The sequence below is a fragment of the Terrapene carolina genome, unplaced genomic scaffold (assembly GCF_002925995.2).
Source record: "Terrapene carolina triunguis isolate 2854851 unplaced genomic scaffold, T_m_triunguis-2.0 Scaffold96, whole genome shotgun sequence".
Classification (NCBI taxonomy): domain Eukaryota; kingdom Metazoa; phylum Chordata; order Testudines; family Emydidae; genus Terrapene; species Terrapene triunguis.
Window position 1 is genome coordinate 19,677,589 of NW_020664447.1, and position 15,229 is coordinate 19,692,817.

Here is a 15,229-nt window from a genome sequence, read left to right on the forward strand (position 1 = left end):
TCTCTTCCAACCCAGACTTTTGTGATGCTCCTTTTGATGATCAAGCAAAAAATAATACAAAAACACTAATCAAACATCTAGCAGCTCCCATCTCAAGCTAGGTGATAATAATAAATATTGAGCAAGGAACATTGAAAATTAATCTTTATCTAAAACATATTTAATATAAAGCTACTGAAAAAATGAGAGCTGATCTGTTGGATCTGGTGAGATCTTGTAGTTGTATTGAAAAGGATCAGAAGAATCTCTTTGAGGTAGTATCAGACATGATTAAAGACATGGAAGCATTCAGAGGAGTCTTGTACATTCCGAAATTTAAAAGATTAAGTTTCTTTAGGGCCGAATAATCCTCAGCCCCTAAGCAAATGTTTGAGGTCAGGAAAGGGGAGAAGTCAAAATAAGCCTCATCTTACCATGCTCCCCTGTTCAAAGACTAGGGACAATTGCTGTCCCTTCACTCTGAAGCTCAGAATCTGCTCCCTCTGTATGTCCCCAAGCGTGCATAGTGTCCCAAAATGGGCAGGGAAGAGGTGGAACAATGGCACCACCCCACCAGTCAGCTGAACAGGACCCCTGGACAAGTACATTGCACCACTCAAAGGAAAGGATGTACAACCTCTGGACCACAATCTCTTTCTCAGCTCTGCAAGGGGTGAAGCACCCTGGCTCCTCCTCCAGTACAGGCCTTTGTGTAAATCAGCCAGTCTGGCTCCTGGTCATTAAAAGAGAATCATAGCAGTGACATCATACAGGTGTACACAATTATGAATAAAGGAGCTCAGTCAAGTGCTGCTGTTTACTTTTTCCCATATGACAAGAGGCCACTCAAGGAAGTTAAGATAATACATTTAATATGGATAAAAGGTAATGATTTTTTACACAACAAAAATTGTACAACTCACTGTCAGAGGCAACAATTGAACCTCCTCAATGGTTTTGATTCACAGCAGTGTTAGATATTTAAAGAATAGAAAAGAAGCTTTGTTACTCTACTCAGGATGAAAATTGGAAGGTCTGTCAATCTTCATGCTCAAAGGAATAAACTAGGGTAAAGAAAAAATAGCACTCATAACTCATAAACATGTAGGAATTTAGGATCTCTGCTCTGGAGCACACTGGTCCATCTAGCCTAATTTTATTTGGCCTATGCTGCACATATCAAAGGAAGGCAAACCTTCCTTAGTATTGCACAAAGTCCAGAAGAAATGTCTCCTGTGCTCCAGTATTGTATAAGGTCAGAAAGAAATTTTCCCTTTGGTACAATATTTCATAAACTCTGGAAGATGTTTTTCCCATGCTATAGTATTGCATGATTGTCAAGGTCCATGATGCAACGTAGCACCTTCCTTTGAAGTATCCAGCGTAAACCACATGATGCTGGACTAGATGGACGAGTCTGTTCCAATGTGATGATATCTATATTTCTATGTGACTATCTGAGTTGGTTGTCCCTGTATTGATTATAAATGAAACAGACTTCAGCACACTTAGATAAAAGCAATTAATTTAATCATTTACAACTGAATTATGAACTACTGCTTTTTGTAGCGGTCATGAAGCTTTCTGATATAGGTCTCATGTACACCAGAGACAGTTTCCCAAATGTTGTCTGCTCACCTCCCTTAAGATCAAATTAAGTAACAGGCTTTCCCTAAGGCATTGGTCCACTTCCTCAGCTAAGGTTCTGGCCTATGTTTTGAATGAGGTGGGGTTGGTGTTTGTAGCTATGTCAGTATGGATTATGGATTATGATTTTGTTTTCTTGACCCTGCAACATTAATTGTCCTAAGGCAGCACTGTCTTTTGGCATCATCTGAGACACACTGCACTGTCTCTCATATAGACATTATTTTTGTTCTTTTTTGTTCTGTAGTTTACCTTAAATCTAAAATAAAGTCATTTAAACTGAAAGCCTAGGGTTACTCTTTGTATAGAGAAAAGCGTAACACCAGATTTTACAAGGGTTAGGGATAATGAAGGAAATTGACTTCCTATTGATGCACCATGCACAGGATACACTATTATTTTTATTATTTGTATTACTATAGTGCCTAGGAGCATAGGCACCGACTTCCTGTGTTCCTGGAGGGGGCCTGACCCCAGCTCTGCCCCAGGCCCGGCCCACACTCCTCCCCTTCCCCCAAGTCCCCTCCCCAACCCTGCCACTTCCCATCCCTGCTCCACCCCAGACCCCATCCCCACTCCACCCCTTTCCCTAAGCCCCCATCTCCGGAGCACCCTGGAGTTGATGCCTATGCCTAGGAGATATAATGGACTAGCACACCATTGTGCGAGGCACTGTACATACAAAGAACAAAAGATGGTCCCTGTCCCAATACTAGAGTGAGAAATACCCTAATGCAAAGGCTCTTTATTTTTTCTGACATGGCTGAATGTTTGGTTAGTAGGCAACAAAATAATCAATGATGCACTTAGCTATGTTCTTAAACTTTCACAAGGATATTGTCTTATATATACTAAAAGTAGGTAAACTAATTTATTATGTAATGTAGCTCAACCTGAAATTTGAATGATGTCATTAATTACAGTAGTTCACCTGTTTTCCTGAGTTTATTTCATAGGAAATATTACAAAACATAAAACAATACATTAAACTTTGTTGTAAATCGATGGTATATCAGGCTGGTATAATGGGCCAGATTCTGATCTCCTTTACATTGGTGGAAATCCTGAGTAACTCAGTTGACATCAGTGACTATGTCTACACTGAACACCAGTATTAGCGGCATGTAGGCTATGTGTAGCTACACACTGCAGTGAAAACAAGCTGCATCTACACTAAGGTGTGTAGCTACACGTCAGTGAAAGGCTCTGGTGGGGGAGGCAGCATGGAAAAGCTTCAGCAGCTCCCTGTTGCTGTACCTTTCCTTCCTGCCAGAGCCTTTCTCCTCTGCCAAAGTCTTTCCCTGGGGTGAGAAAAGCCCCTGGCAGGAGGAAGTGCAGGAAAAAGCTCCAGAAGCAGGGACCTGGAAGAACATTTCCCTGCTGCCTTCCCATTGTCAGAGTCTTTTGCTGCATCAGGGAAAGGCTCCAGCAATGGGGGAGGCAGTAGGACACTCTATTGCTAAAAACAGCAGTATAGCCCAGGGAGACACTGCTCGGGCGTGTAAAGAAGCATGTAGGATATATGCCTGGATAAATACCTACAGGCTTCAGGCATATCTTTGCTCTATTCACCTAAGCAGTGTCTCACCATCTACACTGCTATTTATACCCGCACTAGGGGGGTTAGCTGTGTATGTACGCTACACAATGCCATAAGAAGTGTGCAGTGTGCCACCTAATGTGGTTACTTCAAATTTACACTGGGATGAGTGAGGTCAGAATCAGATTCAGGAAGTGACAGTCTCAGGCCCTGCTCCAGAAAAGATATGCACATATGCTTACCTTGATTCACTGTGAGCAGCTTCATTGCTTTCAATAAAAAGGTTGAACTGTTTTAGCTGAACCTTTCCAAAAAAATCCAGACTGAGGCAGATACCTGTTATGAAAAATTTCAGTCTCAACAGTTAAAGTTTGTCAAAGTTATAAGAGGTTGAAAACACAGTCACATAATAGAAAGTGTTTGGTATGCTTAATGAGAGGTGTAGCTACCACCACCATCTACAATTATGAAATGAGCAGGAAAGAGGGAGCAATCTGATTGGCTAATGAAGTCCTAACCTGTATAATTATGGGACAATAACTGAAAGATGTCAGAACTACTTAGACATATCACAACAGAGAAGCACTACACCAGTTTTCTTTGCTACAAACAATTAAATAAATAAGGCAACTGTTCCCAGACAAAATGGCAATAAATAATTCACATTTTCCTATGGAACCTATAAAGTACTTTCTCGTTTGTCAGTAAATGTAGTACTCAGGACTGGCACACCATGGTCATTTGTCAGCACAAGGTTCCCCACCAATCCTCTGCCAGTGTTGACTTGGAGAGATCACCAATGGAGGCAAGAGGGTAGTTCAGGCTCCATAGCAATTCAATCATTGCATCTCTCCGAGTCTTTCAACAAGGGTACACATTGAGATGGTGATTTTCATGGTATCAACACAAGTCCATTGAAGTCAATTACATTCATTTCTCGTAGTCCACCGAACATCCATAAGCTGGTAATAGTTTTGGGACACTACTGATCTGGGCTGTATAGGTTTAAAAAGAGATGTGCTTCCCCTGCCCACAGTGCCACTCTTAAAGTGTCTATTTCTTCATGGAATTCATGCTGAAGATTTCAGAAAGTGATTTAATACATCGTTTTTTGGATGTCTTTTCTTAATCAAGGCATATCTCCCAATAATATTATATTATTTTTCATAATAAAGGGAGATTATTGGTACAGCCATGTTGGAAAAGAAGGAGATGGTCCAGAAAACTATGTATCTATCTGTACGTGTATCTTAGGGTTTTTGATAGTGCTCATCACTGCGCTAGCTAGATGCTTCTCAGGTAAGTTTCTCTAGGGCAAGATCTGGACTTGATGAGTCTTTTGCTCTTTTCCTCTGATTGGGATAAAGATATCTTTTTTTATTCTCTTCCCAACTCCCCATTAATTTTACTACTTTGTAAAAGAAGAGGGTCTCATAACATGCCCTGAAAGTGGTCAGACTTTTATAGAAAAAATATTAAGACCTTGGAGTTAGGATTTTTAAATTTTAAATCCAGTACTGTATATCAACAGTTGATGAAGAAAACCTAACCCAGTTAAAGGTGTAGGAAACCAGCCTACTCTTGTCACGAATATTGGGGATATCACTGCATTGTTGGAAAATCTTGACTAATCCTAAAGAAGCTAATAGCACATTCAAAAGTATCTATGCAGATCCATAGAAATCTAAGATATTTCTTAGATTTATGTGAACAAAAGAAATTTGAAACATTTGTACAGTTTTAAGAATATCAGCACAGTCACCTGATAGTCAAAATCAATATAATGGAATAAAACAGTTTGCATAAATGTCCATCAATAGTCTTGTCATAGGTAAATCAGCAACATCTTACTGTCTTATGAAATTTTATAAGACTTACAAATATTTTCTGACTGGAAATATTGTGGTAATTCTCAGAAGCTCCAATCAAAAATTATACTTCTACAGTATTTTAATTTTACAAGATTCTTCTGCATCTAATGCTGGAATGTTTGGTGGGGGGTTTGGGGGGGGGAGTGTATAATAAAGCATTTCTGAGTGACTCTCTGAAAGATACCAAGTGTCTCAGCTTTATTTGTGGTTGTCTTAAATAAATAAATAGCTGAGATTTTCAAAGCTGCTTAAGGAATTTGGGTGCTCAGTTCCCAAATGGGAATTTGATGTCCAGAAACCTTAGGCACCTTTGAAAATCTCAACCTATGTAATTAATTCAAATAAATCTAGTCTTTTGGCTTGGTTCTTCTCCCCTGGAAGTAAATGACAAAATTTCCTCTGATCTCCAGGGTGGTTAGATTGGTCCTGTACATCAGAATTACTGAATAGTTTCTCCACAGTTCAAGACTACAAAATATTAGCAATATTTTTGGCTTTAGCACTCTATTCCTTATCTTAAGGAAGAGGTCCCAATCTGATGGGATTTATGAAAAAAAAACTACACAATGGATTAAATTTATCCCTGATGCAAACAAGTGCATCTCCTATTGACTTTGGACTCTCATTGACTTCAAAGGGAGGTGCATTTGTTTTCATTAGGCCTCAATTTGCCCAAAGTGAAAGCATTTTTGATGAAAAAATGGATTTAGACCTTCCCACCATGCCTTCTTCCTAGATGCACAGAACACTTGTGGTAAAGTATACAGTCTCTCAAAAGACTGCAAATATGTGGTCTTGGTACTGTTATCTCAAACATCCATCACTCTAATATTATGGTATTTGCTTTAAAGGCATTGTTCATCCTTCATGCTCTGCAAAGACATCAGACAGAAATGTCCACTGTCTCTCCCTTTCAACAGTTTACTCATAGTTTGTACGATTGTAGCTTCTAACTGGGATTTCACACTCAAACATCGGACACCAACCCTTTAAAATATTTTAGGGATGTAAAATGTAATTATAAATCTAAAGAGAATGCAAACATTTTACCATATTTAGCAAACTATAGTCAGCCTTTGGCTTATACAGTGCAATTCATGATGGTTGTGTTGTGTATATTCCCACCATCAACGCAAGACAATACTGTTTAAATGTTTTGCATACCAAGTTCCTAACCTAGTCAGGTGTCTAATAGTAAGAAAAACATTTCCCTATCATCATTACATCTGAGGCTGTTTTATTGTCATATCTCATAAGTGAAGCAGTCAGGCCTAGTCAATGCTTTGATGGGAAACCTCCAACGAAAAATTAAGTGCTACAGAAAGTGGTGTTGGTGATTCAGTTTCTGGCATTCTTCTCTATGACTGACCATGCTGTTACAATAAGAGATGTACTGCTGGTGTGAGATGTAAAACCAAAACTGTCAGCACATAGAGTCAGTAAGATCTCAGAATCCTTTTCACAAATGTAAGGATGTTAACCCCTGTGCTCTAGCAAAATACTAAGTGAGTAGTTACATTCTGTCTACCTGAAATTCCATGTGTAGTTTTAATTAGATAATGTATCCAATTCAGTCAGATCTCAAGTGTTGTTTATATTCTCAGTTCTGGCAGCCAAGAGTTGACCTATCTGATCCCATCACCCACACATTTATTCTCAAAGTTACGGTCCTAATCAGACCGCCTTTTATTCACAGTATATTTCTTGACAATTAAGGTCAGCTTTCTAGTAGCTGTAACATCTCTCCTAAACTGTTTTGTAGGGCTGGTCAAAAATTTTCCATCAACATTTTTTTTTAAATGAAAAATTGGGTTTTTGACTAAACAATTTTTTTGTGAAGTATCTGCTTTTCACAGAAAATGTTGATTTTTTGTTGAGAAACTGAACACTCAAACCCCAAAAAGTTTTGTGCTAAATTAAACATGAAAAACTGGATAATATCTCCCATGATGCACTATGGCCAGGCGACTCACAGGAGGAGAGGAGACCATGGGGCACCATGGAGTTGTAGTCTACCCCAGAAACTCAGTTAATAGAGGAGAGTGGGGACCTGAGGAACCTGAACGTCAATTCCCATGAGCTACTGTGGGAGCTTTTCCAAATTGAAATGTTCCGTTTTTAATTTCTTGCTGGAAAGTTACAATTTTCTCCAGAAAAATAACCCATTTTCTACCTCGCTCTATTGTTGGGTAGTGTTGTGGTTTTTCTATAAAAGGCAGAACACTCCTTCCTAGAGGTGTCTGCATTTCACAGGTGGATGAAGTGATCTTTATATGTTAGTACATAAATCCATTTATAAAGTTTGTAGAATGGTTTGGGGGGTCTTTGGATGAAAATCACTACATACATTTTATTCACTGTCATTTCATGTCTGTTTTAAGGGTACAGATGCTATAGTGCACACAGACTAGAATACCCTTTGTCCATGCTAGGAGTTTTGCCAAACTACAGCCATCAGTGGCCAGAAACCAAAGTAGCTGCATCTGTGCAACTCCTTTGTGCATACCTGCTATTTGCACCTGTGCAGTTTACCCCTGCTTGAAACCAAGTGGTTCAAATCACAGCTTATACCAGCTTTGCCAGTCTACAATAAGGATTTCCAGCAGGGCAACTGCTCCAGTATGTGGCTGCTGGAAGAAAGGCAAATTATCAGTGTATACAAGTCCCTAAATTATTTATGGAAAGCCACTGCACACTTTTCAACAGTTTAGAAAGGATTTAAGGACACTACTGCAAAATTAAAGCAGGCAGAGCTTTATAAAATGCCCCTGAATCCATGCTCATGGGCATTTTTCTTTCTTTTCCTCATAAAAGGAGATACAGAGTTTAAATTGGAGCTTCAGTAAGATGTTATGCCAGAGAACCAGAACTTGGGGCCTGACTCACTGAAATCAATGGGAATTAAGGGGATGGAGAGAGCTCAATATATCTCAGGGTCAGCCACTTCGTAAACAGTCTCCTGGACTTTTTCCACAAGTACAGAATCTCCCCTCCTTGTTTTAGAATTGTATCTGGCCTGCCTTGCTTCTGTAAACTGTGTTAATCAGATTACATTTAATTTGCAACAGAGACATTGTTGACATCCTGAAAGCAGCACTCTAATCCTGCCTGTACAGATTCCATTTCTAGCTCTGTCACTCACTGCATGAGTTTGGCCAAGTTGCTTTGTTTCTCTGTGTCTCAGTTTCTTCATCTACAAAATGGGGATAATAATACTTACCTATCTTACAAGGTGAAACTTAATCCAATAATGTTTATAAAGCTCTTTGAAGTCTTTGAGTAAAAGGTGCCGCATAATTATTGAAACAGAGTCAGTTAGATTTTATGTTGGAGATGATTTTTTTAATTACAAATTTACACACTAAATTACTGACATCACAGAAAATTTTAAAAAAAGTTATATTTTCCTTACGATTTCATGATTACAAAACTTCACAAAATTTGTTAAAACTAAAAAAACCTTCATGAGTACATAAATAGAAATTTAAGTATAAATAACAGTAACAAAATAAACAGATGTATGTATTCAATAAATTAATTATAAATATTGCATTGGTAATGAAGTGCTAGGTCAAGAAAATACTAACATTTCCAGTACAGTTTTCTGTATAGAAATACCTATTATAAATGAAACTTTGGAAATGGGTAATTTTCCTGGACCCCTTGTCTCACATTCCTTTTGTTGTTATTCTCTTGCTAGAATGCTAGCATAGGAGAACAGGACTGAAAGCATCATATATACATTATGGGCCATAAACTACCGAGAATCACTCCACCACATATCAAAGGCAGTATTTGCCCAGTTCTGCAACATTGAAGTCAACGAGTGCAGGATCAGGCCTATATGGTCTCGAAAGAACTGCTGATACTTTAAAGGAAAAATATAAAAACATATTTGGAAGCAATTTGACCTATACAACATTTATTTTCTGTCTTTTCTTTTAATTGCTATGGATATTTACATATAACAGGACTGTTATGACCTGAAAGTTAATCTGTTTCTACTGCTTGTTCCCTACCTGATGAACATAATTATGGATTCTGTACAATCCTCAATCCATACATAGAATTCCCACTAATATTAATGAGAATTCTACCTCAGACCAAGTATAATACAGGTCCCAAAGAATTCATCAGCAAACATACGTGAGCCCATAAAGAATCAATGATCTGGTTTTCCAGTGTGAGCCCTTAGCAATAATCAAAGAAGGGAAGAAAATGCATAATATACAAGCAGAATTGTTTCTCAATGCAATGTTTAAAATGGAAAGTTGTCCCAGAACATCAGCAGCAGTTTTTTAAGAGATAGATTGAACCCTAGTTCACAGGGTAATGTTTGTTAGGTTTTGTAATCATGTTTTATTACAAATGTTTGTCTTTGAAAGGCTATGAAGTGAAGAGGTCATTAACCTCCCTGTGAATGAAAAGCTTTTGCTGCATTTGCTCGTATCAGCAGGAATCCGAGGTGAGCATAAGTAATAATAAAGGGGTGGTGAAAAATGTTAGTGATCTTATCACCCCAGCCATCACCAGATGGAAGGAATTTCCGCATGTTGTGTATTTTTGTCAGAGGTGAACCAGTTAAGCAGTTGTTTAGATTATTTTTTTCTAAATGTGATATGAAAAAATGAATAGCTGGTTCTTAGAATGTAGCCTTAGAATGGTGCTACTATTTTACAAGTTTAGTACATTGCAAGAACAATGCTAGCACCATACCTTAAATGTTTACATATTCTACATATTACTACTGGAAAAGCTAAATAATATCCTGGTTCTGGTAATGTTTCTTTAAAACCATATTTAAAGTCAGGAGCATTAGTTATTTCTGAAAGCTGGGGCTCTTCACTGGAGATATTTTAGAGGTGATTCCAAAGGGGTCCATGCTGTCAGTTTCAAGAGGTGAAGAGAATAGATCTGATTCAAAAGTATGACTATAATCACCATATTCCACAAAATCCATTGACTCTACAGGCACGGTGTTGATCATAGGTAAGAAGTGAGACAATGGAAGAAAGTCTTTCCCTTTGAATTGTTGTCTTTGTTTGGCACTACTTAAAGACACAGAGACTCCATATTTCTTTGATTTATATACATTGTAGCCGTCTGGGCGTATCTCCTCTTCAAAGGAGCAATCTTCTGTAGAATACCTGAGCTGAACAGTAAGGAGTGAAGACAATTACAGATATGTCTATGACACTTATCAGATATGATATAAAGCTTGTATGTGCTTGACCCTACTCTCCTTGATGTGAGAGAGATTCAAGCCCTCTGTATTATACACAGAATTCATAACAATCTATGGGGACATTAAAAGTCAACATAGGCCTGATCCACACTCCTTTGAAATCACTGGGAGTCTTTCCTTTATCCTCAATGATCTTTATTCCATCTATTACCACACAGCTGCTACAGACGGCCCTATTTTGATTTTAGGGGAAAACTTTGATAATCTCTGGTAGATACCTCAGTTTTATAAATTATGATGAATGCTGACGTTTTAATTACAACCACGATAGCTAAGGGCCCAATCCAGCAGTCCTAATGCATACAAAACTCAATTTGAATCCCATGGGAGATTTGCCTGTGTAAGGGCTGCAAGGATCAGGTCTGCAGAAAGGCATTTTTATAATAGACTGTGTTAAAATAAAGAAAATTAATGATTAAAAACAACAATAAAATGGGCAAACTGCAAGTTTTTTCTTGTCATTTTATTAAAATGTCTAAAAATGTATTAGTACAGTATCTCTTTCTCATTAGGCATTAAATTTATCAAACAGTTCTACTGTGACACCAATAAAGATTCTATATAGGATAATATATTTTATAACCTGCCTAGCAATTTGTAGAATTCATCTTAGACATAGTTTATAATGTAGATATGGTATGTTGAGATTTTGTGTTATCTCAGACTTTTCCAGATCCTTTAAGTAATCACTATTTTCCTTACAACTCTGGTGTTATTTCTGGCTCAGTCATTTGAGGTGACTGAACTCTGGGCCAATACAGGAGAATTGCTGGTTATGTCTAGGTCTTTGATGATAAAAAAAAGCAGTGTTCCCGAATGAACTCTCTACCTGTCAAAATATAACCCAGAGCACATTTGACTTTTTTTTTTAGTTGTAAAAAAAAATCAAGCTTTGTCAAATACCATCAACAATGTAGAATAGACTGTTGTGTGTGCTATGGTTACCTTTTAAAAGTACTTTTAATGTTGAAGGAATAAAGCAAAAAAATTTATTTTTCTCACAGATTAAGACTTGCAATATTTATCTCCATATATTCTATCTCATAGAACTGGAAGGGACCTTAAAAGGTCATTGAGTCCAGTCCCCTGCCTTCACAGCAGGACCAAGTACTGTCCCTGACAGATTTTGCCCCAGATCCCTAAATGACCCCCTCAAGGATTGAGCTCTCAACGCTGGATTTAGCAGGCCAATGCTCAAACCACTGAGCTATCCCTTCCCCAATCAAGCTGGACATCATACATTTTGAATGAATGTATATCAGGACCAGATTGTGAACACTTTACTTCCACAGGTGGCCAAATTATTCACACAAGTAGTCTCATGGAAGTTAATTGAACTACTCATGGAGTAAGGTACTAGTCAATGTCTGAGTAAAGGTATCATCTTGTAACTCACAGTAGATCCTGCTTCTGTACCTCCCAATCCATCCCAGCACACCACCTCCCAACTCATGCTGAGTAGTACATTTCCCCATTCATTTCAATGGAATTACCTTCAGAGTAAGGTACTAACCAAAATGAGTAAGGGGAAGAGTACAAATTTCCCACTGGGCCCTGCACAGGCTACTAGCATGGTGGGTCTAGGTGCAGAGGAGTCAGAAGACATTATGCATCAATTGCTTCCCTGCGTCACTCCGGAGCAGGTGGGTTAGGAGTGGCCAGCACATTTTAGCCAGTGTGGGAGTCCATAATTTGCTGTTGGCATAGGCCAGTAGGTAAATGACTTCCTCTTCCATCCCTCAATACACACACACACACACACACACACACACACACACACAAGGCATCTGGAGCAGAGTGGAAACAGGGAAAGGATATTGCATCTCGGAAGACAAATTTTCTCTGTGGGCCAAATTCTGCTCACCTTACTTGTGTGAGTATTATTACTGAAGTTAATGGGACTTCTCATTAGAGTAAGACATACAGGATTTGGCCCAGTACATATACAGGAGTTTGCATGGCTGTATTCTAATAACTGTCAAACATGTAACTATTCAGAATATTAATTAATATAATGAAGTATTGCTATAGTTCAATAAACAGTCATTCAATAAACAGTAAATTAAGGGCTGTTCATTTTTTTCTCAAAGATTATTACAATAATGCACAGTGCAACTACAAAGCGCCTGCATCTGCTCCCAGGGAAATCAATGGGAAATCTCCCACTGTCTTCAGTGGAAGGAGGATCCTATCTATAGTTATCAGTCACTGAGTATTTCAGTTTGGACATGCAATAAAAACTTCAAATTGACACTTTCCATACATGGTGCTTGGCGCCCAAAACCAGATCACCTCCCTCACCTTTTCAGTTTATTGAAGGTCTGACTTTAGACAATAAAAGCAAGGAAATTCAGGCTTGAAAGGCAAATTCTGCCCTAGATACTCAAGTAAAAATCCTATTCGGCCTGATCCTTTTCTCGTTAAAGCTCATGGATGTTTTGCCATTGGGCCCACTTCTTCTCCTGTTGAAATCAGCAGGAGTTTTGCTAAGGAAAGTAGGTTCAAGCCTTACATTTGCATTCTGGGGGAAATGCACCTTCCACCTATGCGACTCAGGTAGCTACAATGGAGTTACATGGCAATGAATTTGGACCTTTCTCATTAACTCATGCCTCTGAGTAGGTATTGCAGGGGTCTCACAAGAGCAGGACTGTATTTCTGACGTATCTAGCTGATATGCTGAAATACCTAGGCAAAAAGGCATGAGTTAACAACACCATGTCAGAGAATCGCTATAATCCTCAGGCTCCCATAACCCTACAGGTGCACTGTTGATCACAAGTAAGAAGTGAGACAGTGGGAGAGAGTCCTTTCTTTTGAATTCTTGTTTCTGTTTGACATGACTTAAAGAGATAGCAACCCCATATTTCTTTGATCTATACATATGGTAGCCATCTGGGCGTATCCCCTCTTCGAAGGAGCAATCTTCTGCAGAATACCTAAGCTGAACAGTAAGAAGATAATTACAAATATGCCTGTATCATTTACATCCCAATGTAATGAATATGTTTTCATTTGATTGCAGATAAATAGCCACATATCAAATAGGCATTATTGGGTCCTCTGTTCTATTTTAACTAAAAGTGGATAGAAAATTATAAGAGGGAAAATGCAATAAAGAACGAAAATGGTCGATTGTCCTCCTTATTTTTATTTGCATTAGAAATTTTGGGAAGTTTCTTTCTCATTTGACGCTAAACTTAAATTTCTACTAATAAACATTACAGTTTCATTAGACACTAATAGGAACAAAAAGTAATTAGAGAGTAATGACAACAAGTAAACAGCTCATAGTTCTGTCTACATTTTATCAACTCTCTATAGTAAAAGAACTCAACTATTTAATCTTACACATCATTTTAGTTTAGGAGGCTCTGAGACCTATTAAAAGGAAAGCTTGCAGTAAACGCACCCTATTTATCTATTTATGTTGCCCAGTGTTATTTGTGTTATTGCCCAGTGTCACATTCATAAACTGCCTCGTTATACATTTTGATTTCCTTGCTCCTTCGCGGAAGTCAGACCCTTAATGAGCTGCTTGGTGGTGGAGCAGCTTAAGTGATCGGCTTAAGTTGTTTTATCTGGACGCTTCCAGATAAAATCATAACAAGCCCTGCGAGCGCGTGCAACCATTACCCCATTTGCTATGGACTTTCCCATGCCGATTCAGTGCCCCCCCCTCCAGCTCAGTCTCCCTCTCCTGTAACTTACAAGTCCATGCAGCTTCCCGTCTTCTTCCATGCAGAGGTACCGGGAACTGTGGACGCCCTTGATCGCCACCGTGCGAACTGCCACAGCCCTGATTTCCAGCAGACCTATGCAGCAAAACCAAAACAGCGTTCAGATGAGGGGGGAGAGGATCGCCGTCTCCAAGCCACACACACCCTCACCCCACCGCCTCTCAGGGCTAAATTTCACGGGTAATCGGAGGTAAAACTCGTCCTGCTCCCTTCACAAAAGAACCCTTACTGTCAGGTACCCAAGCGCACGCTTTCCTATTTCCAGGGCTATGGGAGAATGCAGCCTCATAAACTCACTAAGGGAATCCAGGGCGTGGGGCTCCATTCCTTTAGCCGAGATCCTGTTAATAAGTAAGACGGCAGCTTTCCCTTATACTTACTGTGGGGACTCTGAATGCTGGTGCCATCCACTTTGCCATCACTGTTGATCCTCAGGAAGTAACTGAACAGACCATGTTTGCTGGCTGTGTATAGGTGCCTTAATCTAATAGGTTCCCCCCAGCCATAGTTCACATGTGGCCCTGCATCAGAGAAAGGCAGAGATCTGACGACCATTGCAAAACAGAGTCCAAGCAGAGCCAGGGACGTGCAAGGTTTGCACAGGCTACTCCACATCTTTTCCAGGTTATTTCAATTGCAAGAGGACTCCACGCACACACCCCACACGCATACAGAGGCGCAAGTGCCACTAAAGAAAAGGCAGTGGCTTGGTGCTTTTTGAGCTAAATGCTTCGGGGATGTAGTAAATGCAAAGCCAATCCCCCTGCCTTTTTATAGGTCTCTGTTATCAGCCCAATCGATACGGCTAATTCCAATTCCAATATAGAGACTATTTCATAGAAGGAGTTAGTCAGAACAGTCACAACTCCCCCGCCCCCCAAGTATTGATTGGATGACATCATTTCACAGGGGACACCCTAGGGTGTTGTTTCCCTCCCCCCCCTTCCCTAAAAGCTTTATCCAGGAATCTTTCTCTTATTTGGAATCTAGCATTTCTTATGCCTAGCAAGGCAGAAATGTGCAGTCGGGTGTAAACACATACTGTATGAGGCTTACATACCGGTGCAAACCTATGCAACATGGGATCGGCGCTGACAATGCAAGTACTGAAGCTAAAGTGGGAAAACAAGAAAGAAGGTTTTCAGTCTGTGCGGGACAACTTCAGAGTCTGAAATGTTCTCTTGCACACACAGAGCCCACGTTTAAG

At 39.3% G+C, this 15,229-nt stretch overlaps 1 protein-coding gene across 1 annotated transcript; it reads right to left on the reverse strand.

Moving 5' to 3' along the window:
• Nucleotides 1–9,780: 9,780 nt before the first annotated feature.
• On the reverse strand, nucleotides 9,781–14,759 carry FGF19 (fibroblast growth factor 19). The gene is made up of 3 exons (XM_024205062.2): nucleotides 14,403–14,759; nucleotides 13,994–14,097; nucleotides 9,781–10,189 (listed from the first exon to the last, which is right to left on the reverse strand). Exons 1-3 carry the CDS (start codon nucleotides 14,635–14,637, stop codon nucleotides 9,857–9,859), a joined length of 672 nt encoding a protein of 223 aa, XP_024060830.2. The 5' UTR covers nucleotides 14,638–14,759; the 3' UTR covers nucleotides 9,781–9,856.
• Between the last annotated feature and the right edge of the window lie 470 nt (nucleotides 14,760–15,229).

What these genes read in the sequence shown, in the direction of transcription:
- FGF19 (XM_024205062.2), bottom strand. Translation starts at nt 14,637, where the DNA reads ATGTGGAGTAGCCTGTGCAAACCTTGCACGTCCCTGGCTCTGCTTGGA. An exon ending in CAGCATTCAGAGTCCCCACA is followed by an intron (nt 14,098 to 14,402) that starts GTAAGTATAAGG and finishes TTTGCTGCATAG; the next exon opens with GTCTGCTGGAAATCAGGGCT. An exon ending in ACGGGAAGCTGCATGGACTT is followed by an intron (nt 10,190 to 13,993) that starts GTAAGTTACAGG and finishes CTTACTGTTCAG; the next exon opens with CTCAGGTATTCTACAGAAGA.